Raw genomic sequence first — 26,719 nt, forward strand, 5'->3', positions numbered from 1 at the left:
TGCACCACCAAAATGACTGTGTAAGATCTGCTGTGTACAGTTTCCACTTAAAAATTCAGGAGACGGCTGGGCATTCTGAGGTGAACATGAATGAACCCCCCTTATCCATCTCTCTCCCCCCTCCCTCTTCATCTCTCTCTGTCTCTCTCTACCTCTTTCTCTCTATTTTCTTTCTCTCACTCCACATCTCTTTCTGTGACTCTCTCTCTCTCTCTACCTCTCTCTCTATCTGCCTTTCTCTCTCCCCTATCTCTCTCTCTCTCCCTCCTATCTCTTTCTCTCACTCCACATCTCTCTTTCTCTACCTCCCTCTCTCAGTCATTCTCCTCTCTGGGCCTCCGCCCTGTCTTACTGAGCACGGTGCTGAGCTCGTGCAGCAGCCCGGGGGGCAACTGCACCTCCCGCCCCAACGCGGGGGACTTCCTCTGCGGGGCCTGCTGTCCGTTCGCGGGCCCTTTCGCGGGCCCTTTCGCGGGCCCTTTCGCGAGCCCGGGCGGGGCCCCACTCCTCCGCTTCTCGCCCGACGAGGAGGACGACGAGGAGGAGGAAGAGGAGGAGGAGGAGGATGAGGAGGGGTGGGGAGACGCCTCTCTCTGCTTCAGGCACGCGTTCAGCAAGGCCGTCTTGTGCTGGACCGAGCCGTCTGCATTCTGCTCACGCCGCTCCCTGCCACCACCGCTTCTGGAGATTTCTGACTCAAGCTGCCTCTGTTTAAAGAGACGACGGGAAAACCTTTGGTCCCCCTTCCCCTCCAACTCCGAGGCTAAGGAGTCAATCCCGCTCTGACAAGCACGGCACTGTGCAGCCCGTTTGGGTAACCCGGCGGCTAGCAAATGCTCGCTGATCTATTAGCCATACAGAGCTACGAGCATGTCATGACATCACACAGAGAGACTAAGCCTTTTTTTTAAATGATTGGATTTTGCCCAAAAGCATGGCTAGTACTCATTCTACATGACATGAAATATAAAGCCTATGCATAGCAATTCATGAAAAACTTTATTATTATTATTATTATTATTATTATTATTATTATTAATAATTTGTCTATTACTATTCTGTTTTTCATGAAGAGACCATACCTCTTTAATCTTTTTTGGTTTTGCAGTCGGGGCATTGTTCTGTGCTGGTGTTGGTGTGCCCCCTCTGGTGATTTTCTGAACTGCAGGCGGCCGGGCTCCTGTCTGGCTAGGCCAGAGGTCTTCTCCAAACTGTAATTACAAACGCAGGTACATCATACGCACAGGCCACTCGACACTGCCGTGATGCACATGCACGTGCTCGTGAGCCTGTGATGAGTGGTAGGCACATGGCTGGCTGAATCTCCCAAGTCTTTTAAAGCTCAGAGGACCGTCACTACAAAGGTGAAGTGGCGGAACAGCACTGCACAATGAAAACAGCTTGGGAAAAGCATGAAATCTTCATATGACTCAGAGGTCATAGTCAGTTGCATCTGCCTGCACAGTAAAATATTCAGTGTTAAATCAACTCTTACGGAGTACTTATGGTCCCTATTGGACTCATATACAGTAACATGTCCAGTGTTAATTCAACTCTAACAGTGTTAATTCAAATCTCAACAGATAATATTTGGTCCCACTCTGGAATGTGGGACCGAATGTTATCTGTTAAGAGATGAATTTACACTGGACATATTACTGTGATTCAAAGATTTGACTTTCAGTTAGCGTGCTACTTTACAGATACAACAGTGTGCTGAGAATCCAGCCATTTGTTTTTCCATTAATGTATTCATTTTTTTACATTCATATACTAAAGATCATTACTGTTATCGTCAAGATCTGATTGGATTTTGTACGCTGTGGCACAGAAAGTAGAGTAGTCCTCTCCCTGTGGACAGCCTTGTTAGAGAAACTTTGCTGCAGCTTCCAGCGGCTGAAGCCAAATGTAAGCAGTGTAGCGGGAGGTGACCAAGGTGAGAGGCTTGGTGTCACGGGGCACCTTATAAATGATAACGACTTGTCCTTTTGCCGGTTACCCCCAGCAACCTGTAACCTTTGAACCCATCAGGTTTGTCCCGCTTTGTCCCATTTAATTCCTGGAAACTCTTGACCCGCCACATGTTCTCTTCTGGTTTCCATGGAAACCGTGCCATAGAGAATGCTGGCTAATAGACAGCGTGGGATGTTCAAACGTAGGGGGTTTAAGAAAATCCAATATCCTGCACCCCCCCCATCTTCCTTCCCACAGGTCTACAGGTTGCAGGGGCATTGAGCGTTACGAGCGACACTTCTACTTTACTCCTGTACAGAATAGATTTAGCCTCTTCTGCGCAAAACTCGGGCGACTTGCAAAAGCTGTTCATCGAGGGCAGCGTTGTTTACTGCTCACCTTGTTTCAAAAGAACTTCAGCGAACAAAAAAAAAAAAAGCCAAATATTGCACTTGTCTCACACGCATCCTGATATAATTACAACTTTCACACATTTACATCAAATATGCATAACAATTCAGACAGGATTGAATAGACAATGAATAATTGTATCTGCTGCAAACACTATTTACACTAAGAGAAAGCTTCATGAAAACTACAGTACTACAACTGAACCTATGGAAATCGCTTCGTAAACTGTACAACGTACAAATGTTCAGCGTTAATTCAGTTCAGGCTATATAAGCCCAATGGGGTTTCTTCTATGAGAGTAAAATGAATTCTACCAGAGCTGATTCAATAGTGACCATTTACTTTATTCAGAGATAGCTTTGTGAATACCAATGCTTCATTCACCACAGAAGTAAGTGAGGTATCTACAGTATGCTTCATAAAGCCTACTGTACTTTTGCAAGCTTCATACATTGATTCATCTATTTTATGTCACACACAAGGTGCTTAACACAATGTCAGTGGAACTTCATATGATATCCACTTTAGAGTTTCGAGTCACAATAGGTAACCCTAAGCCAACACTGCTGGATATGTTTTTTTTTCGTTTTTTTTCCCCCATTCGGGTACTTATAAAATAATTGGATTATTTATTATGCTAAAATAATGCAGCAGACCATATAATTGAGGTGCTTGGCATCTCACCATTCATACTCACCAGCAACCTGGATTTATTTTACCTGATATTCAATCCAATTATTTTCCAATCATATGTTTGAATGAAACAAAAGCTGGAAATATATCTATGGGAGTGTAGGACCAGAGCTTTCTATCCTCTCCTTTATAGCTTTTCTATGAAAGCTTTGCATCTTCATATCTTTTCCATTATATATTTTTATTGAAAATAATGTCTTTCAATTACCTGCTATGATATAATAAAGATGACAAAGCACACGCATTAGCTTCCCTAATTGATTTACTGCTTAGTACCATATAAAAGCCCAGAGCAACTAGAAAATCACATGTCCGAGCTTCTTACATAAAGCTATAAAAAAGAGCAAAAATCAGACCATTAAAATATCTGTGGCTTTTCTCCTTTTGTTTGCTTTAACGTGCATTATTTATACGTGCTGTGTCAATCTTTGACAGTAATAGCACTTAACTGTGGCTGGAGGGCCCTACAATTGATGTGATTGTTAGTCAATGTACTTACGCACATGTACTTACTTACAATGTGCTTATTTTAGAAATAAGGCTTTTCAGGTAATGTTATTTACGTTATCACCAAATTAATTTGGTTTGATTATGGTTGACTTGATTTGACCAATTTGTTTTTGTTTTCATTTGCAGTTTTTCTATTGTAGTTAGGTTTATAAGAAATGTATAATTTGATATAAAATTTTGTTTTGCTCACATATAACCTTTTCTGTTTCTAGAGATGATGACAAATTTGAAGCTTGACATAATTCGCTCAAGATAAGTTATATGATGCATAATAGCCACTGATAATTACCACTTAATATTTAGCAAAAACAATTATTTTACAGCGATAATGTTACTAACTGTTACATGCTATTTTTGATGCTACAATTATACTTTGTATGAAGCATGCCTTAAGTAATCATAATATACAATAGCATGTGCACAATAGGTAACTACATCTAGTACTAGTATGAAGTTGTATAATAGGGGTGAGTAAAAGACCAAATCCCATATGATTTGTTTTTGCAGTTGTTTTTTTTCTTTCTATGTGAAAATGTGTTGTTTTACATTTCTGCCGAAAGTAATTACAAAATTGTCACACTAGCATGATTTTAAATTCAAATCAGCTACTCATGAACCTGAGCATTTCCTCAGCTTTTCATCCTCCCAAAGGAGATGCTTGTGCTGCCAATGGGGAAACTAGCAAAAACCAGCACAGCAGGCAGTGCTATGGTGAGCTAGCATTACATTTTTGATGCATGTGTAGTGTGATCGATATGTAGATTGTATTTGGGCTCTTGCCCACCATATTACCATATTTCATTTGTATTAGTGCTTTAATGTTGTTACATGCAGTATATTGAAGTTGGGGACAAAAGCTGTCAGTACATCAGATTATCCCAGTGCTGGCTCTAGGATTTTGGTGGCCCTAAATAAGAAATAACCGGTGGGGGGGAGGGGGGGGGGGGGGTGCAACCGATCGTAGGGGGATGTGGAAAGCGATCATTTAGTCCGCGATCAATAGAGTCAGAACAGTTATCCACGCCCTCTGAATACCGTTCAATTTAAGCGGCTTTCAAAAATATTTAACAAAAAACCTTTAAAGCCTGACTTATGAGGCCCACAGATTGTTGTGGTCCTAAACCAAGTCTATGCCAGTTATCAGGCGATAACCAAAGACACTCACCTTGGCCCTCAGAATGTCAGTTACCCATGAGGTCTGGGCCTCCTTCGTCTCACAGGACAGATACCTGCATGTCCAGAAACACCAAAGAAAAAAAAACTATATTTACACAAGGTTTGTTGACAAGTTCAGGGGTTAACGAAAGTGAACTCGCTCTCATTATCTGCTCAATCAGGAAATGACATTTTCTTTTACTAAAAAAGGATAGAACATTAAACTGCAAGCTGGAAGCAAGTCCTTCAGTCATGCAAGTGAGAAAACAAAGTGCATGCTCCTCCATCTACCAGCCTTTGCTCATGTGAGTGAACCTTTTATGTGGTAGAAAGCACCGGGAAAAAAAAAAAACAAGAAAAAATAAAACAAGGATCACTTCAGGTCCCTGGAGCTAAGTGCGCTCCAACGACACTTTGCACCGAATGAGAATTCGCCCTGAAGGGATGTAACCTTGGGAAAACAGCTGACTGCCGAACACCACATGCAATATTCTCCGTGATTTCCAACTTCAGGTGTGAATTAACCCTTTTCTACTGGTGATTTTCAAAGAAAGCTAAAGGATAATGGGCAAAATTCAAGTATAAAATATTGAAAGGGATATTATTTTATTGTACATCGCTTGTAGTGTAGGTTCTAGCATAGAAGAATAATAATGCTCCATAATGTTTGGGATAATGAAAGTAATTATTTTCTTCATTTGGCTCTGTACTACACAGTTTTAAATTTGTAATCAAACAATTTGCATGTGACTACAGTGCAGATTCTCAGCTTTTATTAAAGGGTATTTTAATACATTTTGATTTCGCCAGGCTTTTGAAGAAACATAGCACTGGTCAGCTCTGTAATTGCAAAGGGCCAGGTAGGCTAAGGATGACCTCTACACTCTACAGTTAATGACCAAAAAATTTTCAAAATAAATGAAAACCCCCAAAAACCTGTCTGACAGATCAGAAATACTCTTTCGGGTGTGGATATGTCAGTGATGACTGTGTGCAGAAAACTTCACTACCAGAACTACAGAGGCTACATTGCAAGATGCAAACCACTAGTTAGCCACTAAAACAAGATGGTCAGGAGAAGTACCTAACAAGTACCTAAAAGAGCCTGCAGAGTTCTGGAAAAAGGTCTTGTGGACAGATAAGAACAAGATTCACTAGCAGCAAAGTGATAGGAAGAGCAAAGTGTGGTGGCCAAAAGGAACTTTCCAAAAGCCAAATCACCACCCCACATCTGAGAAACATGGTGGTGGGGGTGTTAAGGTTTGGGCATGTATGGCTGCCACAGATACTGGCTTACCTGCCTTCATTGATTATGTAACTGCTAATAGCAGCAGTAGAATAAATTCTTAAGTGTACAGAAGAAACCAAAGTGTATGCACATATTCTTAAATAAAAGGTGAGAATGTGCCTTCTATTCACATGTGAATTGTACAAATCTAAAATTGTAAACTACAGTGATCAAATCAAGAAAACATATGTCTTTGACCCAAACATTATGAAGCTCACTTTATGGTTCTTCAGACTAAATCCAGAGAATCATGCCCCCTACAGGGCACAAACATGAACTGCCAGGTCTCATGAAGGTATCATGCCACAGTAAGGAATATGCAGGCTGTGGCTGTAGCTCAGAGCCTGGTCAAAACTGTATGAAAAAAAATACATGATTGACCTTATTTCATATTAATGAACAGAACTTCCACCTCAGTGAAGATCAGTGATCAGTGCTCAGGAGGTCAGATGCATGTGACCTTGGAGGGCATCGGTCATGAGGGCATGAATGGTTCTCTCCTCAGGTATGGTTAGGGTTTTTGGATGAGCACAGTCGTGATTCACCCGAAATGGCAGACCGTGTCTGACCCCAGGGTAAATGAGGCCATGGGCTGAACGCTCCCGCTCTTGCAAAGGCACAAGACACTGACTCTGCCATTGTGCGCGCTGTCGACAGTTCGCTGCTTGAAGTGCCCAAGGTATACAGCCACTTTGGGTCTAAGCCATCAAAGGGATGTCATGTGCTTTAAAAACAAAAAGTGTGTGTGTGTGTGTGTTTGTGTACGTGTGCATGCATAGTTGTGTGAGACAGAAAGACAGAGAGAGACAGACAGAGAAAGAAGAACTGAAATGCTCTCTCTAAAACAAGATTTCCTGCACAATCTATCTCAGAGGCCAGATGTAACTGATTGATTATGCAATGGATTGAGCACTAAGAGAAGCAATTTGATTAATCGTTTTACATCTTCATCTACTCCTGGGAAACAGGATAGTCAATTTGCAATTTGCAAGTATCCAAAGGGGGAAAAGTCACTCACCATTGCTGTTTTTCCATGTAAACTGTAAACCCCCAGCTATTCAGAAAAAAAAGAATAAAGAGAGTGAACAATTAACAAAAAAATGTATTGCAGTGCAAATTGACCAGAGCAATGAGGCCGCGCTTAAGAGTCACAGCTGAACAGGTGTTTGCCCGACAATGATTATGCACACTTTCATATACAGATAAAATAAAATACATAAGATGAAAGAAGAGCAGCGGAAAGGTAATGCAGGGACTTTGTGAGACTGGAGACTGAAGTGTTATAACTCATTGGGGAACTGTTCTGCAGCACTCCTACTCAGGTTGAGGATAGCAGCTGAACTCCGGATTCGACCGCTCTGAGGTGTGATCCACACATAAACCTTTTTGCTGGGGGACGGCGGAGATTGAAACGGAGTCAGTCACGACCGGCTCCCAGTGACTCTGAGGACAAAGTGACCTCAAGGTCCTCAGCAAATGAGCAAAGCTGGGCTTCTGTGTTCTAGAGCCAGCGTGGTCAAAGAGAGAGAGAAACACAACGCCTTCAGCGGGAACACTGAGGCCCAGAGCGCTTCACACTCCTGCTGTAGCATTCTGGACCCCCCGCTATACACACATTCTCCTCTGTGGAGTTATGCGTCCACTCTCTTTCTCTTTCTCTCTCTCTCGCTCTCACTTTATATCTCTCTCTATCTCTGTCTTTCTCAGTGTGTCTCTCTCACACACACAAACTGAATAGTATTTATCACAAGAACACAAGTTTTGCTCTCTCTCTCTGTCTGTCTGTCTGTCTGTCTCAGTGTGTCTCTCACATACACATGGTCTCCTACTCTCTCACACACTATTAGCAAAATAATTTAAATATTAACATATCCCTTTTGCTAACGGTCATTCCCTGCCTAAAAGTGATAGTGACCAAACAAAGAGAAACACACATTTCTCACTCTGATATGCCAGCCAGATATTTGAATCATTCCTTTGCCAACAAAGTGACGACCAAGGGAAATGACAATTTCCTAATGCCAAACAAAAACTTGTACCCCTGCCTCAGTGCATTACAACAATGTGAAATGAACTGCATGCAAATCCAAGTTCCCATTTTCAGTTCAAATGGTAAGCCAAGGATTTATATCTGTTACATCACAATCACATTTAATCAATTTAGTCAGTCTAATTACAATGACAAATAGATGTGTTTAGCTCGATTTTGTGAGAGACATCGTTGCATTTGGGATACTCTGAGAGAGAAGGGAGGACCATACTAAAGAGATATGCACAATTATAGCAGCTGGGCATTATTAACGAGGACGAGCAGTAATGCAAAAATAATGAAAATCTCTCCGGTTAATTTATTTAGAAATATTGCTCTAACTTTCTGCTTTGCTAAAGCTCATCTTTTCAGATTAGCCATGATAGCCATGTATTGTTATTAGGACGCACTGGGGTGGCGCCCCATCGCAGCATCAGAAAGACGGTGGCTTCGTTCAACCGCTTACCTGGTGGTCGGCTTGAGCCTTCTCTTCAGCCCCAGGTAGCACTTGACGGAGCTCACCGGCACTTCTCTCTCGGCCTTAGAGCTCTGAAAGGAGGAGTTTGTGTCCATCAGAGAGACCAGGAAAGCAAAAACAGGAAGCATACAAGGACTCTCATTCAGGACTTCTGAGAAGAGGGAATCCTGGGTGGCCAACAGGGTCAGAGGCCACCTTGGTTTCCATGGAGAAAGACACACAGGTAGGGCCCCCCGATGGGATGGCAGTCTATCGCAGAGCCGTAATTACCCACAATCCATCACTCTTAATGCTGCCTACCAAATAGAGGAGCACTGGGTGTTTTTAAAGGACTTGGCAGAGGAACTATAGAGTGTAGAGGATCACGGTTGAATCAGTGGCTCAACACCAACAGTATATTCACCTAAGAGAAGGTCTGCTTTCAAGAGGAATGCTGTTATGTGGCTATGAATTGTACCATTTGAGTAATGCTCTTTGGAACCTGCTTTAACGAGTGCTAATTAGTGAAAACAGCTATTTGAATTACAATGTCAACAGCTGTGAAGGGTAGATTAAGTACTTGGTCACCCAGCCTCCCAAAAAATGAATACACACAGAAAAAAACACAGACACACATAGACACACAGACAGACAGACAGATAGACAGACAGACACACACACACACACACACACATACACACAAACCCACATTTGTGCATGGTCACGCATGCACGTGGGCAAACACACAAACCCGTATGCATTCACATACACACACACACACACACACACACTTTTTTGTCCAGAAAGTAGTTTTAAAGGAGGAAAATGAAATGTGGCAGAATAAAGGAAAGCGTAGAGGAATAATAAACAGCATCAGTAGTATTAATATATAATTAATGGAAAATGTAGGTGGTGATATGCGGGAAACGAACAATGTGCCTTATGTTACTGCAGTTTATTGACCTCTATGATCACACTCATCTGGAGCCAGATGGTTAAATGAAAAAAATGAAAAAATGAAGGTAGTCTCTGAGACTTTTCAGGCTGCCACTTCAACAACACCTCAAAAAGGTGAATGCTAACAGAAGCTGTCTCAACTTCAATGCAACAACTGAAAACTTTTTGAGAAACCTTGAGATGAATCTTGATGTTTCAATGATTTTCTTCACAGTGAAAGTGACAAATGTGGGGCCATTCAGTGGGAGTGTCCTGGTAAAAACGTGGTTTCTAAAGTGGCAACAAGCCCCACAGCTTGGTATCTAATTCTTGAATGCCAGTGCTAGCTGTGACCACTAACCAGGGCACATTTTGGCAGGATCTCCAGTTACAAACTGTTCTCAGCTTTCTGGGGTGATGTCATCATGCAATTGTGTGGGTGAATCCCAACATTAATCCATACATTAACTTGAAGTTCATGGCGAAACAGGCGAGAACTTGTTTGTTGTGGTTACTTTAAATGTTCAAGCAGTTTAATCAAAACCAGAAGTGGCCCAGCGCTCTATTAAGCGACTCTGAGTTGCTCTTTCCCTTTTTTTTTGTTCACTGCCTGCGTGTGATGCCTTGATCTCTGTAACCTTCACACCATCCATAACATTGTTTCTGAAATCCAATTCAATTTCTGCTACACTGCTAATTTCCACCTTTATCACTTGTTAATTAGGCACATTCCGCCACAGACTGGTATCACACTAATTAAGAAAAGAACAGCCTTCATTCAAAGCGTGTTTTTTTTATCGCATCAATTATTAACACATCTTCTCACTCTCTCGCAGTCTGGCTTTCAACTGGAGCGGAGCTTTAAAAATAGACCCTGGGGGGAGCGGGAAATGCATCTGCATTTTCACAACAAAATATGTTAAAGCTCAGATGAAAACAGTCTTACAGTAGTACTGGGTCAGAATGTTTAAATAGTCTTAAAAAGAGTGCTGGGCTTTCCTTTGTACTCACCTGCATTGGATGGAGAAAAGTACATGATGGAGAATAGTGCTAATTATTTGTTACCATACAAAAAAAGATTATTTATTTCACCCTATGTGTAATTTCAAGTGTTTTGTGTGTAGAGATTAATTAAGTGTGCTGTGTTCTTTTATTCCTTTGTTTAATGTATTCAACAATTAATTGCAATAGAAATCGGGAAAAATGAAAAAGTTTCACTCTCTGTGGTTCTGTAGATCCAATCAACGCAGCCCAGCATATGGTGAATGGCTAATTTCGAGGATTTCCCATGCAAAGCATTAATTATCATAGCTTATTCAAAAGTCAATAAATGGTTTTTGTGGGTCAAATTTGGCTAACAGTACATATCCCAGAAGCAGAAAAAATGCAAAGGCTACTTTGCATTTATTGTTCATTTCTTTTTTATTTTTTTATAATTTTATTCCTGTCCGTATTTCTATTTTTAAGAGCATACACTTGCCTGGTACAATAAGTCACATTACGTTTGGGGTGATCTCAAATGGTTCATGTACAAATGTTAACGTAGTCCGATGTTACAATTGCAAAGAGTGTGCGGGACAGCTGTAATAGAGTACAATTAAAAAATTGCATAAGTCATTAATATATGCAATATTTCCAGGGCAAACATTGCTGGTTCAAAGGAGAATACTGTGCATGGATGTTTAAATCAGCAACCAATTAGGAAGATTATGTTTTTTTAGTTTTAGTATTTAGGCTTCACACCATTTGTTAGGTGGAAACCAGGTTTTATTTCTTCTATACCCTTACATGTGTAACGATTTATACCCTTATATATGTGTAACACAGGAACGTTAGCGGCCTCTGGCTTCCTGACCACGAGACTAACCCTCAACTAAGTCACGTTCACCAATAACTATTGCTGGTCAACCAAGGCATAATTAAGTGCCAGTCCCCTTTCTATTAAAATCCTGCAATAAACTCTCGGCTTGATCAATTAAGCATCAGCCTGGGGCAAGGAACACCCCCTTTTTGGAGGAAAATAGACAACCTGATTTAACAGGCTTAAACATTAAAGCAGTTTATCTATCCATGTATATCGACTGATCCAATACCATGAGCCAATCAAATGTGTGTGTACCCAAAAATAATCCACCAACCGGGTTTCAGTAAACACATGTGGGATTCCATCACGTCAGTGACTTTTTGAGCATAAAAACTTACCAAAAAGCTGAACAACTGGGTGCTCTGAGGGGTGCTCTGAGGGCAAGGACGCTTGTCTACATTCCACCTCGCTTCTATGAGTCAGACCATTTTTCTGGCAATATTTCAAGTGACGTTAGCTTAGACGTCATACCATATTTAAAGCATCCCTTACTGAAACAGCTAATTGCAGAGGCATGCAGCTAAAAATAGTCCCCAGACCCATGCTTGTTTAACAGCCAGTCACCAATACACAAGGATAATGTGCTCCTAGATATTTTAGGAAGTCTTGCAATTTTACCATTCCCATGAACTTATCAATCAGTTATATGCTATGCCAGTTCAGCTATTGTCTCCAGCTGGTACCCTTTCAGTTAATGACAGATGGGTGACAAATTAAAGGAAAAACCAACATAAAGTGTCTTAGTAAGGTGTTGGGCCACCACAACAGCTTCAATGCCCCTTGGAACAGATTCTACAAGTCTCTGGAACTCTACTCGAAGGATGGAATACCTTTTCTTCCAAAAGATATTCCCTCATTCGGTGTGGTGGTGGAGAGCGCTGTATAACACGTTGGTCCAGAATCTTCCATAGGCGTTCACATCACTTTCATACAACATTTTCATCAAACCATTCAGTGACCGCTTGTGCCCTGTGGATGGGGGCACTGTCATCGTGGAAGAGACCACTCCCATCAGGATAGAAATGTTTCATCATAGAATAAAGGTGATCACTCAGAATAACTTTGTATTGATTTTCAGTGACCCTTCCCTCTAAGGGGGCAAGTGGACCCAAACCATGCCAGGAAAATGCCCCCCACAGCATAAAAGAGCCACCAGACCCCTTCACTGTAGACGTCAAGCATTCAAGCCTGTACTGTTCTCTTAGTGTAAGACACACATGCACTTGCTCGCTTGTCCAGAACATGGTGAAGGATGGCTCATCTGACAATATCACTTATTTCCACATCTCTCGCATCAAGGTGAGATCAGAGATGATCTTGCCTTGGGAAAATGCTCAATGTTATATGTATATACATATTTTTTTCTCTTATTTCTGAATGTCCAATTTCATTCCTCAGCCACACTCACTGCCACTACCCCAGCTGTTTGACTGCAGACAAACACACCCTCTCCTTCAAAACCCCTGTAGTCAGTCTGTTTATATTTTTTTTTTCACATCGCAGCCCACAATTTGAGCTCACATATACAAAAGTCAAAGGAACACACTTTGTCTGCAGGCTGAGCAAGTGAGACTCTGGGTGACTGATGGACCAGCGGGGGTCGCTGGTGAGCGATGATTCATCCTGGTTGACTTAAACCTCTACGGGCACGACTATGGCCAATTATGCACAGCCCTGTGGGGCTACCAGCGACAATCAGCACCGGTACAGTCTGGATTTCATACCAGACCGTGGAACCCATCCGCAAACAGGACCAGTGACCTACAGGATGAGTCACCCAGCAACCTCCGGTTCTCATACGGAGAGGAAAGTGGTAGCCTCTTATTTCTTCTTTCCTTCTTTCTCCTTTCCCTCATTACAGCTTTTCTCCATAGCCTCAACACAGCAGGGGAAATGCTTTCGGTTTACTTTAACAGACGCAGTTATCCAGAGTAACTTTCAATACTAACACAAGTGCAAAGATCAGCTACCAAAGTGTACCAATTCCCTTGAGGGGGAAATTATTACCCCAAGACACGACTGACAAATTAGCAAACACCCTATTGAACATGACACTAAGTTGTGGAAAAAATGACAAAATTATGCTAATAAGCATTCAACTATGTTATAGGAACATAAGCGACAAACGAAAGGCTCTGCAAACAGAAAAAAAGTTATATCCAGTCATTGTGTTCCCTCTACTGTAGTCAACTGTATCCGTCAGATGTGTCTTCATTTTCAACCCCCATCACATTTTTAAATCAGCTATCAACGTCTTGGCCATTAACACAAAAAAATAAAGTCCCAGAAGCTAGCCAGCTAGGCCACACACGACTGCTAATCCATAGCCAGGTCAATGTGAGTCCAATATAGTCAACTAATTTATATTACAAAAAACTAAAATAGCATAACAAGACGGTGAAGGAGAATTTTCAGGCTGCATAAATGTTTGATGATGATGATGATGAACTAATACAGACTCATAAATAGAATAGATCTGTTGAATCTATGTATTATATTTCCTTGCCCTTTTCCTTTCCTTTTCTCTGTAAAGCATCTTTGTGACAATGACTCTGTAAGAAGCGCTATACAAACAAAACTGAATTGAATTTCATCTAGTCGTCTTCAATACAAGTTAATCCAAACAGCCACGCAGGTTATTACATTTATTGCATTTACATTTAACAGATGCTCTTATCCAGAGCATCTAAAAAGACTTGAAAAACCATTTCAGTACAGTTCAGTCACAATCAATGCCAGATATGTGTAAGAACAGATGCTCTTATCCAGAGCATCTAAAAAGACTTGAAAAACCATTTCAGTACAGTTCAGTCACAGTCAATGCCAGATATGTGTAAGAACAAACACAAAGTACACAAACAAAGCAACAATCATTTATTTATTTATTTACTTATTTATTTTTAAACCCTAAACCTTTTCACTGTCTTAACTACAATGTAAAGATAATATTGCAAACACAAAAAAGTTTTAAAGCTTGACAGCGATTATAAACTGGTGCAGAAGGGCTTCTGCTTCTAAGTGCTGAAAGGTGTGTTGCTATTAGCAACTTGCTAGGAGACCCAAAGAGTTTTTTTTTTTTTTTTTTTTTCTGGCAGAGAGGCAGTCGCTCTGGCGGCTAAACGCATTTACAGGGTCTCAGTCTGTCAGAACAATGGAAGGCTTGTCATTCATACCGGGCACATTCCAGATTTCCACAGATTTCTTTGCTCACTCTTTGTTTGAGTCCTCGAACACAGAGCGCCACAGAAAACTGAAGGAGAGAGAGAGACGGGGCGAATCTTATTGATGTGCTCACCTTCATGTCCTTGTAGATGCAGAGCTTTCCGTCTCGAAGAATGGCGTACCTGTCCTGGAACTTGTGCCCAGAGAGCAGTTTGGAGGACCCGTCCTTGAATTTAAGATGATCCCCTTTAGTAATCTCCTTAGTGCAACCTGTAAAATCGAGGGGGGGGGGGGGGGGGGTGTGGAAAACAGCACATCAATATGTCTGCCACAGATGGTCTTTTTCAGGTGGTGGGAAGTGACTGTAAAAGATGCAGGCACGTTACAGTTTCACGACAATGAGATACACAGAGAGTGAGTTTGATTCAATGATTCATAAATTGAGGCCCTGATTGTCCATTACAAGCACAATCACATAGGGGTGAGCGGGATGGTTGGATTGTCTGACTATCCTGTATGGGATAATGTCTTTTTTTCCAGATACGACAACAATCCGACTACTACGGACCAATATCTGTGGTCTCAGAAACATTGTATATTTCAGCTGAATGTGCACAATGTTGGAACATGCTTTTAAAACTGCTGCGAGAAGCAACCAAGGTACCTTTTCTAAATACCAGTCCACTCTATAAACACCGTTGCTCACATTTTTGCGACTGGGCTATTCTTGACAGATGCCTGTGCCTTGTCCTTAACTGGCAAGAGTACTATCAGCCACTTTCATTCTAGAATATTCATTGTTTGTTTTATTGCCTTGTTTTCTTTCACACCTTTACTTAGTCTGGGGTATGTTGTGTATTTATTTACTCGTCTCCATTGCGGAAAAGTTAAGCAGTGGCTCACGGGGATAGTTTTCGCTTAGCTCGGTGGTGTGGAACCTTTGCTAGGCACCACCAACAGGCTGCAGCTTTCAGTCTGCAACTGAGCCTGCTTTGTTAGGCGCATGGCAAAATTCTGTACCCCAAGCAGGCACATTCACAAACATATTGTCAAGTTTATTGCTTTGTTTTCTTTTGCATCTTTACTTAGTCTAGCCCGTGTATTTATTTGCCTGCTTCTACAGCAGCAAAGTTACGCAGTGACGCGCAGGGGCAGCGTTCGCTTACTTGCAAATTGGTGCAATGGGGCAGCATCGTCCGTCTGCTTTGTGTTTAGCTCCCCTCCCTCCGGTGCTGCTAAGCACTCACAGAACAATGAATTCATTGTTTCCTCCTTTTCACTCGCAACAATGTTCATGTCCCATTTCACAGCGAAACAACGCCAAAAAAACAAGTGTCAGCCACACAGAGCAGTCTGCTTTCTGTTTTTTTTACATTTATTTATGTATTTTTTATTTTTATTTTTCCTTCCGACTATGACTATTGGGGCTTTTGGAAAACGGAATCCGACTCCAACATGCAAACAGTTATGACAGTATAAATACGTAGGTATATGATGTACTGACACACTACTCTCAGTAAATAACTGCACAGTTATGCATGTGCCACATAGAACGCTATCATCAAATCTTTCAGTGGAGTTAATCATGCATTTAAACATGCGTCAATAACATTAATCTTTTTTTTCCACCAACACAACTGCAGTCAAGCTCAACCTCCTTCATCAATAAGAAAGCAGATGCCACTAAAATAATTTTTCACCTCAGGTCTCGTTGAATACACAGTGCACATGCTAGTGCATGATGAGAGGCTGAACTCTTGTGGTTACAGTAGAAGAAGACAATAATATGAAAACCTGCACCGTCAGAAAGATTGCTGAACTGAAATTGCCAGGTCAACTCCTGCCCAGTCAAGCGAAGGGAGGAGACAAACTGTTGACTGGGGAGGGAGGGGGGGGGGTTCAAAAAATATTTCAGAAAAAGGTCATGTACACAGCAAAATTACTAGTGTTAAATCAACTCTATCAACTCAGTGTTAACCCGTTCTGTAGCACCCCACATTTTTAACACAAGCCTGAAAATAAAAATCCATCCATCCAATGTCTATACCCGCTCATCCTGGGCAGGGTCGCGGTTGCTGGAGCCTATCCCAGCGAGCATTAGGTGAGAGGCAAGATTACATCCCAGACAGTCTGCCAATCTATCGCAGGGCACACACACCATTCACTTATCATTCACTCACACACTCATGAAAATAAAAATGACATACCCAAATTAAAATGGTTACTATTCTTCAACCCTTTTGACTAAAGACATAATCCTGGACTCTTCTGAAGGTTTTACCGTGATTTGTATCGTCTGTTGATTTCCAAAACACACAGAGGGTGAGGACCCCCCAAGCTTGTTTTGCCTCCCTAAGTTACAAAATACCACTGCCATTAAAACATTGGAATTGCAAAATTGTTATAGAGGTAGGACTGTGAGTTTTAGCGCTATATCATGTGACCAGACCGACTGAAAATTGCACCATAAAAAACGGAATTAACGTAAATAAACCCACTCCAGTCGTGCGACTTGAGGTGTAAAAATAAACTTAAACAGAGTCCAGAGGGGACACTTAGATTTAAAAGTACTCTATCAGAGTCTATTTTAGCTGCGTGCTTTTGCTTTTAAATCTGCCCGTAATGAACTTGCCATCAAACGTTCTGCAGTCCTGAACCGAAAAAGAACCCGCGCAATCCATCTGTTGAAGGAAGGATTCATGTGAACCCTGTGGGCCACCGGTGATCGTGACTGCACAGACGGTGCAAGCATGCAGAGCAACAGAGCTGCTCAATGCATAGCTGTCTCTGGCATGCCACTGAAATCTCCCTGCCCTTCCACTCAGGACCGGCGGCTGTGCGGAGGGAGGGAGATGAAGACGCGGACGGCCGACACCCCGGGGTCTGACGGAGAAACGGCGCAAATTTACACCGGGTTCTCCCTCCTTCAGCACACCCCGGGGGCGTAGGGATCAGAGCGGAGGCGCAGAATGAATGGCGCAATAACAGGAGTGGGTGAAAAACGTGATCGATCGGAGAGACCAAGAGGACAAGAGACAGAGAGGAGAGGGGGAGAGAGAAAGAGAGGGAGAGAGAGAGAGGGAGAGAGAGAGAGAGGGAGAGAGGAAAAGAGAGAGAGAGAGAGGAAAAGAGAGAGAGAGGGTGAGTAACGGAGAGAGGGAACGCGAGAAAGGGAGGTAGTGAGAGAAAGATAGGGAGAGCAAGCAAGAGAGAGTGAAAGAGAGACAGACAGAAACCGAGACAGAGAAATCACACCCCAAACTCCATAAGCCACATTGTGCCCACATAACCACAAATTACAGCTGTGAAGCCAGAAAGCCTGTTAAGACACCCGAGACACTGGCAGAATAAAACCCAAATTTAACTAAGGGGGCACGGTGCGCACCCAAACACCAAAAAGTAAAAAAAAAAAAAAAAAAAAAAGAGATAGACATTCTGTAAGGAATTAAGGCACAGTAGGCCTACTGCAAAACGCCTTCAGAAATGCATTTGCATTACTCCATTTTGGGCTATTAATGCATTTAAACGACACACAAATGTCACGCTTAATTTTGCGTTTCCTACAAACGGGCTTTGGAACATAAGGGGAATCTGCTGTAGTCATTCAATTTGTGGAACAGATTTGAAAGACCTTTTTTTCCAATTTGCTTTAAAAATAAAAATACCAACAGTATAGACTCATTGGCCTCACCTTCAGACTGAATTAACCCAGCTTAAAATAGTTGTATTTTATAAAATGGATTGTTTGATCCTGGATGCTGATTGGCTGAGAGTGCGTAATTGTAAATCCGAGACAGTAACAGTAAATCAAACAGAATGTTCGTAAACAGTATCACACCACGCACAACTATTACTTGCAAATATTACAAATTAAATAATATTGCGTCATTAATTAATTTATATACTCTGCTTCATGTTGTGCATAACACCCCAGCATCTGTGACTGTATTCACAATACAGCACGGCCTATCATGCCATATTGCTTAAATGTACTATACCTTGATGGAAGTCAGCCACCTTGGCTCCACAGAATTTCTTTATCAACAAAAAGGCAGAACTCGGGTCTTCCAAACTCCCCCATTCAAGGACCTGTTCTAGAACCTTCTCTTTGTAGTGTAATGGACGTTCTGCCCATCACAACAAGAGATAGAGGGAGGGAGAGAGAGAGAAAGAGAGATTTTATTGTGATAAAAATGATTGAAGAGCATACTGTACATTTATTGAGTGAATTCAAAATCATGTCACAATAATAAAATGAGAATGTTATACAAGCAAATTTCTGAAACGTGAATAATATTTAAAAGATAATAAAAGGACATCTGAACAATATGTGATTGTCAACAGTTTTGTTGGGTAGTTTATTTTATTTTTCCCTGCAAATTAAATAAATTATTTATATTATAATGTCATATCTGGGGCATTTAACCATAAACGCAGGAATTATTTCCTGAAATTTCCATTCTATCAACACAAAAATCCATTAAATAGGCTGTTTTTTCCTTTCTTCGTTTTTATAATTATGTAGCTCAAATTTGCAATTATCCTTTGCATATCTGAACATGATTAGAAAACACACTCATGTGCAAAATAGACCTATTATCACCTCCTAATTTACACAAAGGGTAATGCAGTAAATGCTGTTGGCAAAATCACTTGCATTTCCCTAGCCTCTCGCATCACCCTCTTCTCTTTCTGCTAATAGTTCATCACATCCAAGGACAAAAAAAAAACATCTACGTCACATATACAACCGTTTTCTTTTTTCTTTTTAAACCTCCAAAAAAAGGAGCAGTTTGAGGCAATGGAATTAACTTCTCATTCTTTCACAAATATTTGTTTCCCTTTTCTGAAACTGTTTATCCATCAAAGAATAGTTTCAGCTATCCTTAATTAGTCTTCTAATTTCCTCTCTTTATTATAAGACAATATTGCTTGTAACTGAGGGCAAACTAGACGTGGTGCAGAAAGCTGTCACAATATGATGTTGCACATTTGGTTTTTGTTTGCTATTCCCTTGGGCGAATGGGAATTACTGCTAAACTGTAAATAAATCAGACTGATATAAAGTGTGCTCCTTACATGACAAGAGCAAGATAAGTACAAGCATAAAAGCAGGTACAAGCATACCAGGTGTCCAAAGCATTAGACAAGATGAGGTGCCTTTGGAGACTACATGCTGATTTTTCATTTTTTCTTCAGAAATATTTGTTTACTCTTCTCATATGTGACTCATCAGACTTGGATTAAAATAGCTAAAATGTAACCGTTTGCCTATTTGAGTGCATGTTGATCCCATTTGAGTGTGGAGAATGAGTTATAAATAATGTGTATTCAATGATATATATGCAGTATACAGAACATTCTTGACTGGCCAAATCATTCACTCGATCTGAATCCAGCTGAACACATGTTTCATATGCTGAAGAGAAAACGTAAGGCAATTAGCCCCAGAAACAAGCATGAGCTGAAAATAGCTGCAGTACAGGCCTGGCAGAGCCTCACCAGAGAAAATACTCAGCACCTGGTGATGACTATGGGTCAGAGACTAAGAAGTCATTGCAGGCAGGGAAATGCGACAAGTACTGAATATGACTATTTTAATTTACATGACATTGATATATCCCAAACATGTGCTGTAATTTCCACATGGTGAAACCAAGGTTTATAAGATGCCCTTAAATAAAAGCTGAGAATGTGCACTTTAACCCATGTGAATTGCTTGATTACGAATATAAAATTGAGTATAGAGCCAAATCAAGAAAAAAATATGTATTTGTCTCAAACATTATGGAGTTCACTGTAGATTACAGTAAAAGATGGCATAAATCATACATCATGAACTTGCATTATGATTTGAGTAAGATATAAGTAGTCTTACATTTTAATAAAAATCTAAAGGGAAACAGTTGGCTTTTACTGTTCAGAAGCAAAACATATGCAAATGCAAATATGCTACTTTGTGAGCCTGGAGCTGCTTTTGATGTTCAGGGCAGTAATTTCGTACCCAGATCGCCGTTCTCGATGACCTCGAACGTGGTCCACAGGTCAGCTCTATCCGCTGTGACGTTCCGCATCTCCAGCACGATGTCGGCTAGCTCGTCTGCCCGCATGGTGGGCGACACCTTCCACACAAAGGACCGTCTGTTATAGGCAAGGATTCAGCGCTAGCCGCTATCTCCCACAGCACACCACACCACACAAGCAATCTCACCAGATATTCACTGTCATTAATGTGTTCAATGTATAACACTTACTTCTGCAAATTAGGCAATTTGTCAGGAGATGACTTTGTGACATTTGACTGTGTGTGTGTGCGAATGTGTGTGTGTGTGTGAGTGTGTGTGAGTGCATGTGTGTATATGTCTGTGGGTGCAATTGTCTGCATATCTAAATGGGGACTGTAGTGTCATTGCACATGCACAAAGAAGAAACCTGATAACCAAGCGGGGGACATTTTAAAACAAAATCTTCTGTCTAGTTTAAAAAAATATATTTTGAGATTATGGTCCCCATTTTTGATGGATATAGGTTGTCCCCTCTTGGTAAACATAGATGTTTAAACCTGCATTCTTTACTGCTAATGGATTTATGAAAAGTAATTAATCACTAGCGTCAAATAAACCAGTGGCTCACCTCTTATGCTGATAAAATGGCATTAAATCAGCACATATTTGATTTATTCACTTATTTGATTTATTTGTAGTCCCACTTATTGGAGCAATCCCAACCCCCAACCACCACCCCCCACTCTCCCCCCCCCCCCCAAAAAAAAGAAAAAAATACAAAGAAATATGCACACAAAGACTCACACACAAACAATGTCATCCTGTACCTTGATTATGCAGCAGCTCTCTGGCTCTTTCCTCTCCAGGTACGCCTCAAATATCAGGTCCCCAGCAGGCGAAAACTGCAACAGCACGACGACGTTAACAGGCTTCGTTAAAACACGCAGGCACCTAAAAATACCTTGCTCCGTTTTATTTCAGCGGTTTGAAAGTACACTGGAATTACAGCACGCTCAGTTTAAACGTTTCACAGGGCACCTTTCCTGATTGAATTAATTACCACGTATGGTTGTAATTGAACAAAGCACATAGTGCTGTACGTTCTTCGCTCTCACCTTACCCACCATGGTTCTTTCACCACTGAATCTGCATCAGAAAATGCTAAACCTGTGTTTGCAGGTTTATGCTCTACACTGTGAACGTACAATAAAGATTACTGTGAGAGCCTTACATGGTGTTACCATGCATCTGAAATACAACGCCCCACAGAATGAACCCAAGTGATTGCATCAATTGTGAGTATATATTAAAGAGATCTGGGGCTCAGCTTACTGCAGGGAGGGAATGAACATTTCAGAACTTTCATGCATAAAACGGTAAACAGTAGCCTGTAGCCAAAACACGTCATGCAGTCTTTTGTTTTTCGTAAAAAAACAAGGGCTGGACATCACTGTTACTGTACGAATAAGAAAAAAAAAAAATAGGAGGAATAAAAATAAGATTTTGATAATTGACAGCTGAAATGCCACAAGAGCACTGCAGAAATGTTAGGCTTGTGTTTTTGCAGGGCCTCCATCTTCCCTGGCCTTTGAGTGGTTAGTAGGAGATTGCTGAGGGTAAGTAATGCGTTGATGTGTAATCTGATGGAAACAGGCCAACCAAGAGAGAAGCGACCTGTGGAAATCACCCTCTGCTTGGTGGTTGACTGCTTGAATGGGTCAGCTACACTGAACGACTGAAAGATCCACATGATGCATTCAACGCTTTGCTATGTTCCCAGTGAATACTGCAGTACAGGTCCATACAGACGTGATACCTGGAAACCATTCATTTAGCATGGTGAGGTGTGTTTTGTCTCCTGCTTTACTTTTCAGTGGATAGCCCAGGAAAGTGTACGGGGTTAAATACTGCAAGATCTTCTGCAGTACACCATCTACAGTGAACATTTACATTTGTGCATTCAGCAGATGCTGTTACCCAAGGAGGATTAACTAATGTGGATCCATAGGATTGGCAAGGAGCACAGCCAATTCATCAGTGTCAAAACCCACAGCATTCACTAATACCTTCAGCAAAAATCTAAATGCCACAGCAGATGCAAGAGGAAGATTGACAATGTAGTGCTTTACATGTAGCAGGTCAATCATAATGCAGACTTGTATGCTAATGATTCTGTTTTATTGGTGTTTTTCAGCAATCTTCAGAAAAGGTTCATGAAATCAAAAGCACTAAATGGTTTGACTGCGGCAACTGCTCTTGACTGCGGCTACCCCACCCCCACACGCGCAGCCAGCAAAGCTGTGTAGTGCAGAATAATGAATTCAAAATAACTGATCGGTCTACTAATTGGCAACGCATGCCACAAGAGGTACTTATTCTAGAAAACCGGTTACCATTATATAAATATATTAATAAATAAACATAGACAATAAAAGCAATATTTTGAACAGGAAACCTATTCCTCAGTACATATCCATAATATGCTGTTGATTCTCCCTTTTCTTCCGAGGCTGAACAAGTTATGGTCTTAAAAGAAAGGGCAATCAGCTTTCATTTAAACACCCTGTTACAGCAGTTTGAGGAAATATGAAATTAAAGACAGTGAGAACAATACACGTTATTTAAAAGCTAGCGCAAAAGCACGGCCCTTCAGGGGGGGGTCTGTCAGCTTCCTGGAGACGGAGTGGCCAGAATGTATAGAGGGAACATTCAGATTTTTCACAGACGGCTCTTAGGACTCCAGTCCAGGCCATTTGTGATATGGCAAATCTCCTGCTTTTGACATTAGAGACAGGGAATGAGCTTCTATCACTGTTGTGAAAGGTGGAGTGAATGGCACATTGTGCAAAAATAGTGCAGTACTATGACTAAATACTATTACTATTGCTACTACTCTTATTACTACTCAATAATACTACTAGTATTAGTACTTACTACTGATACTACTTACTACTACTAGTACTGTGTATTACTGTTTACTGCTACTACTACTACTACCACCACTACTACTGCTACTACTACTGCTTACTACTACAACCACTACAGCAACAACTGCTTACTGGAAATTTCTATTGCGACTAATTCTGTTTCTACTGAAATTTGAACTAGTGCAAATTCAAATGCTTTGCTTTTGAGAATAATGGAACTTTGTATTAGAAAGGCAGAAGCAGCTCAGATTCTCATTCACTCTCCCACCCAGTTCCTCTGAACCAGACTGAAAAAGCTGCTCACCCTTGTCTAGTGACGACCATACAAAAAGCCTCACAGCATGGCAGGGTAAAAGCTGTTTTTCTGTGTAGCTCTGAGCTGGCAGCAGCTGGGCACAGGGCCAGGCAAAGGGGAACATGGGAACAGATTTTTTTTTTTTTTAAAGCCTTAAATCTTTCAACTTTCACACCACTGCTCATTCTGGCTGTCTGGCACCACTGCCAGCTGACAGAACTATTAAACTTCTTTAAAAAAAAAATACATGGCATGAAACCCAAAGGTGAAAATGAGAAAAGCAAAGACCTGTGTGTGTGTGTGTGTGTGTGTGCATGCAAGTACATGCATGTGTGCATGTGTGTGTGAGTGCACGTGTGTGTGTGTGTGAGCACTTAATATATGTACGTTGATTATTGAGTATTGTATCTTTTAACTATCATCTGATTAGCCAGCAGACATATGCTATATGCAACAAACATATCTGCTCATAACAGGCTAACTTCATTTGCTACCGCAGTCACTTGCTGTCTATGCAATAAAACACCCCTTTGCCTCGGCATTTCTGCCAGACTTTAAATTGTCTCTCCCTCCATACCATGTCTGCCTTCCCCCCGCACTGCAATCAGAGAGAGACTTTCGCTTGTCGGAAGGCGTTTTGGAAGGCATCGTACTTAAAGAAGGCTCCGAGAAAGACTCTGCAACAGGGGGGAAATGAACAGGTGGGCACACGTCCAAAGCAGGCAGGTGGGGGGCGCTAATGAAAGGGAGGCTAATACAAGTCACAGACGTCACAAACAGGTGCAGCCCGAAGGCTTTTAGGAAGGACGTGCCTTTTGATGTGCAGCAAAACCGGTAAGTGGCTTACATTAAAGGGGCACGTTATGTCAAATGGCCACAACCTGTTAGCACAGAGGGCACTCCTCTGCGCTCGGAGCGATGCCTGATTAAATTGAACTTTTGACACCTTTCACACATTTAGCACAAACGTACTGTAGCCATGTGAAAATGGCAGGAAAATATATAAATACATTTTTCCCCTTGAAAAAGAGGTTACCATCAATTGGAGGCAGCAGGGTATTGACCTTATATTGTACATTGTTTGTTTTTTGGGGAAGCATTGAGTTTAGCTTTGGTGAAAAAAGCTAGAAAAATAAAAAAGTATATATAAAAATGAGAAATCATTTTATATTTCAAAAACAAATATTTGTGTTACTTTGTTTTTCAGTTATCTGGGTTATAAGTGTTTCTTGCTGCGGTGGCTTCTGAGCAGGGAAAACAACCCTAAAGGTTAGCAGGCCGCAAACCCATTATCTGCTCTGCCTCCCTTCCACAAGATCCACTGCTTCCTTAAAATGGATTTCTGATCCACAGACTCAAGCGTATTTAAGGGCACCAACCGAGCGGGGAGGTTGCGTGCGTGAGGAGAGACTGCTTTGTTGAGGTTTTAAAAAAAATAAAATAAATAAAAAATTACCTTTCCCATTATCCATTCATACATTAAATTATTTAAGTCATTATTCACTGTATACTCACCTATTCAAAAGAGCATTCACACATCACTTATAATATTTAGATTATAATTCAGCAGATTAGTTTCCATTGTTTAAATGTTCCAGATGCAATTCACATGTGGCTAAAGTGCACATTCTCTGATTATATTTAAGGGTATTTTTTTGTTTCTTCTTAAATACATTTTGGTTTCATCACGTAGAAACTACAACATCTTTGATAAATAGTGCCCCAGGGCATCATAATGTTTGGGACAAATGGCGTACCAGGTGTTTCTGATTAGCCAGGTGTGTTCAATTGCTTCCTTATTGCAGGTGTAGGTACACTCGGTCAGTCTGTGCCGAGAAATGGAAATTACTTTAACAGCATGCAACGCATCTGACACCATGACATCATCAGTGCGCGCCACATTCTAGATACTGGTCACACTCCACCACTGTGAAGGTCCCCCCTCCCCCCACCAGGTATAAAAGTTTTGGACAGTAATCACTCTCTCTCTTTTCGCCCTCTCTCTTCCTGCGTCCTCTCCCATTGCCCCTTGAGTGCCCACATACTGTGGAACTCATGTGGGCCTAACTCGAGTTCTCACAACTCTGTAGAACTCCAATTCAAAGGGCTTGCAGAACGCCTAAGATCGCGGCAGGCACCAATTTATCTAAACGCACAGATAAAGTCACCCCACATCTGGAAACCTCCACAATTTCACAACGCCAACACCGTTCTCTCCAGGACCCCACAGCGACCACTGGAGGCCGCTACCTGCATGACAGGACAGTAAGACTGAGCAAACTTTCCAGGCAATAGTTTAGCTTAGTCTGCATTGAGTTTAATGTGACATTGTGCGTTTCCATTTTGTTTATAGTAATTTGCGCTGGCGATGTAAACTTAGGAAAACAATCCTATGCATGGTCTTTCTCTCTCTTTCTCCCCGACTAACTTCACAACCCTAACAACACCACACTCATTGTATAGTCGGTAGTGGGCGAATAACTAGCTTGGTTGCATGTATTGCTGAACAGCTGACGTTACGCTTCACTCTCCGGCACTACCGGAAGCAATACTCCTTCCTAGCTGAGCTCAGTTATTCAGCCACGCCGGTCACACTGTACACCACACATACACGACCACCCGCCGTTTACCCTTCCCCCTTTCGTCCACAGACAAAGGGACACGTGCGCACACGCAACCACACACACGCACCCCTACCTTCCCGTATTTAGAAGTTTCCCCATTTAGATTAGTTTGTGTATGTTCTGTTTGTACATTTGTTTAATAAATCATTGTATTAAACCCTGTGTCTGTTTTGATGTTGCTGGAACGTGAGAATCTGAGTCTATCCAATAGCCTATCCAAGAATTACATCCTTCTGGTTATCTCTTAAATCTTTGATTTAATTATTTGATCCTTAATATTTGTATTTTGATTATTAATTGAAGTTCCAAATTTATGGTCGAATAGTCTGGATAACTAATTTTATGAGACTGATTTTTAATTGTGCGGTTATACCGCTTTGCCTACATCAGTGGTGCCCAATGTGAGAATA

The 26,719-nt window shown here is 41.3% G+C and overlaps 1 protein-coding gene across 1 annotated transcript in view; it reads right to left on the reverse strand.

Annotated features, from left to right (window-relative positions):
• Nucleotides 1-219: 219 nt before the first annotated feature.
• Nucleotides 220-26,719, reverse strand: part of zmp:0000000660 (arf-GAP with Rho-GAP domain, ANK repeat and PH domain-containing protein 2) — a 126,263-nt gene continuing 99,763 nt past the window's right edge. Inside the window, exons 25-33 of the mRNA XM_035427678.1 lie at nt 21,291-21,365; nt 20,463-20,580; nt 18,457-18,585; nt 14,592-14,728; nt 8,506-8,588; nt 7,029-7,064; nt 4,733-4,796; nt 1,083-1,211; nt 220-707 (exon numbers count right to left, since the gene is read on the reverse strand). Coding sequence (XP_035283569.1) covers nt 315-707; nt 1,083-1,211; nt 4,733-4,796; nt 7,029-7,064; nt 8,506-8,588; nt 14,592-14,728; nt 18,457-18,585; nt 20,463-20,580; nt 21,291-21,365 — 1,164 coding nt within the window. The 3' untranslated portion in view covers nt 220-314. The remainder of the gene's footprint in view (nt 708-1,082; nt 1,212-4,732; nt 4,797-7,028; nt 7,065-8,505; nt 8,589-14,591; nt 14,729-18,456; nt 18,586-20,462; nt 20,581-21,290; nt 21,366-26,719) is intronic.

The sequence above is a fragment of the Anguilla anguilla genome, chromosome 7 (assembly GCF_013347855.1).
Source record: "Anguilla anguilla isolate fAngAng1 chromosome 7, fAngAng1.pri, whole genome shotgun sequence".
Taxonomy (NCBI): domain Eukaryota; kingdom Metazoa; phylum Chordata; class Actinopteri; order Anguilliformes; family Anguillidae; genus Anguilla; species Anguilla anguilla.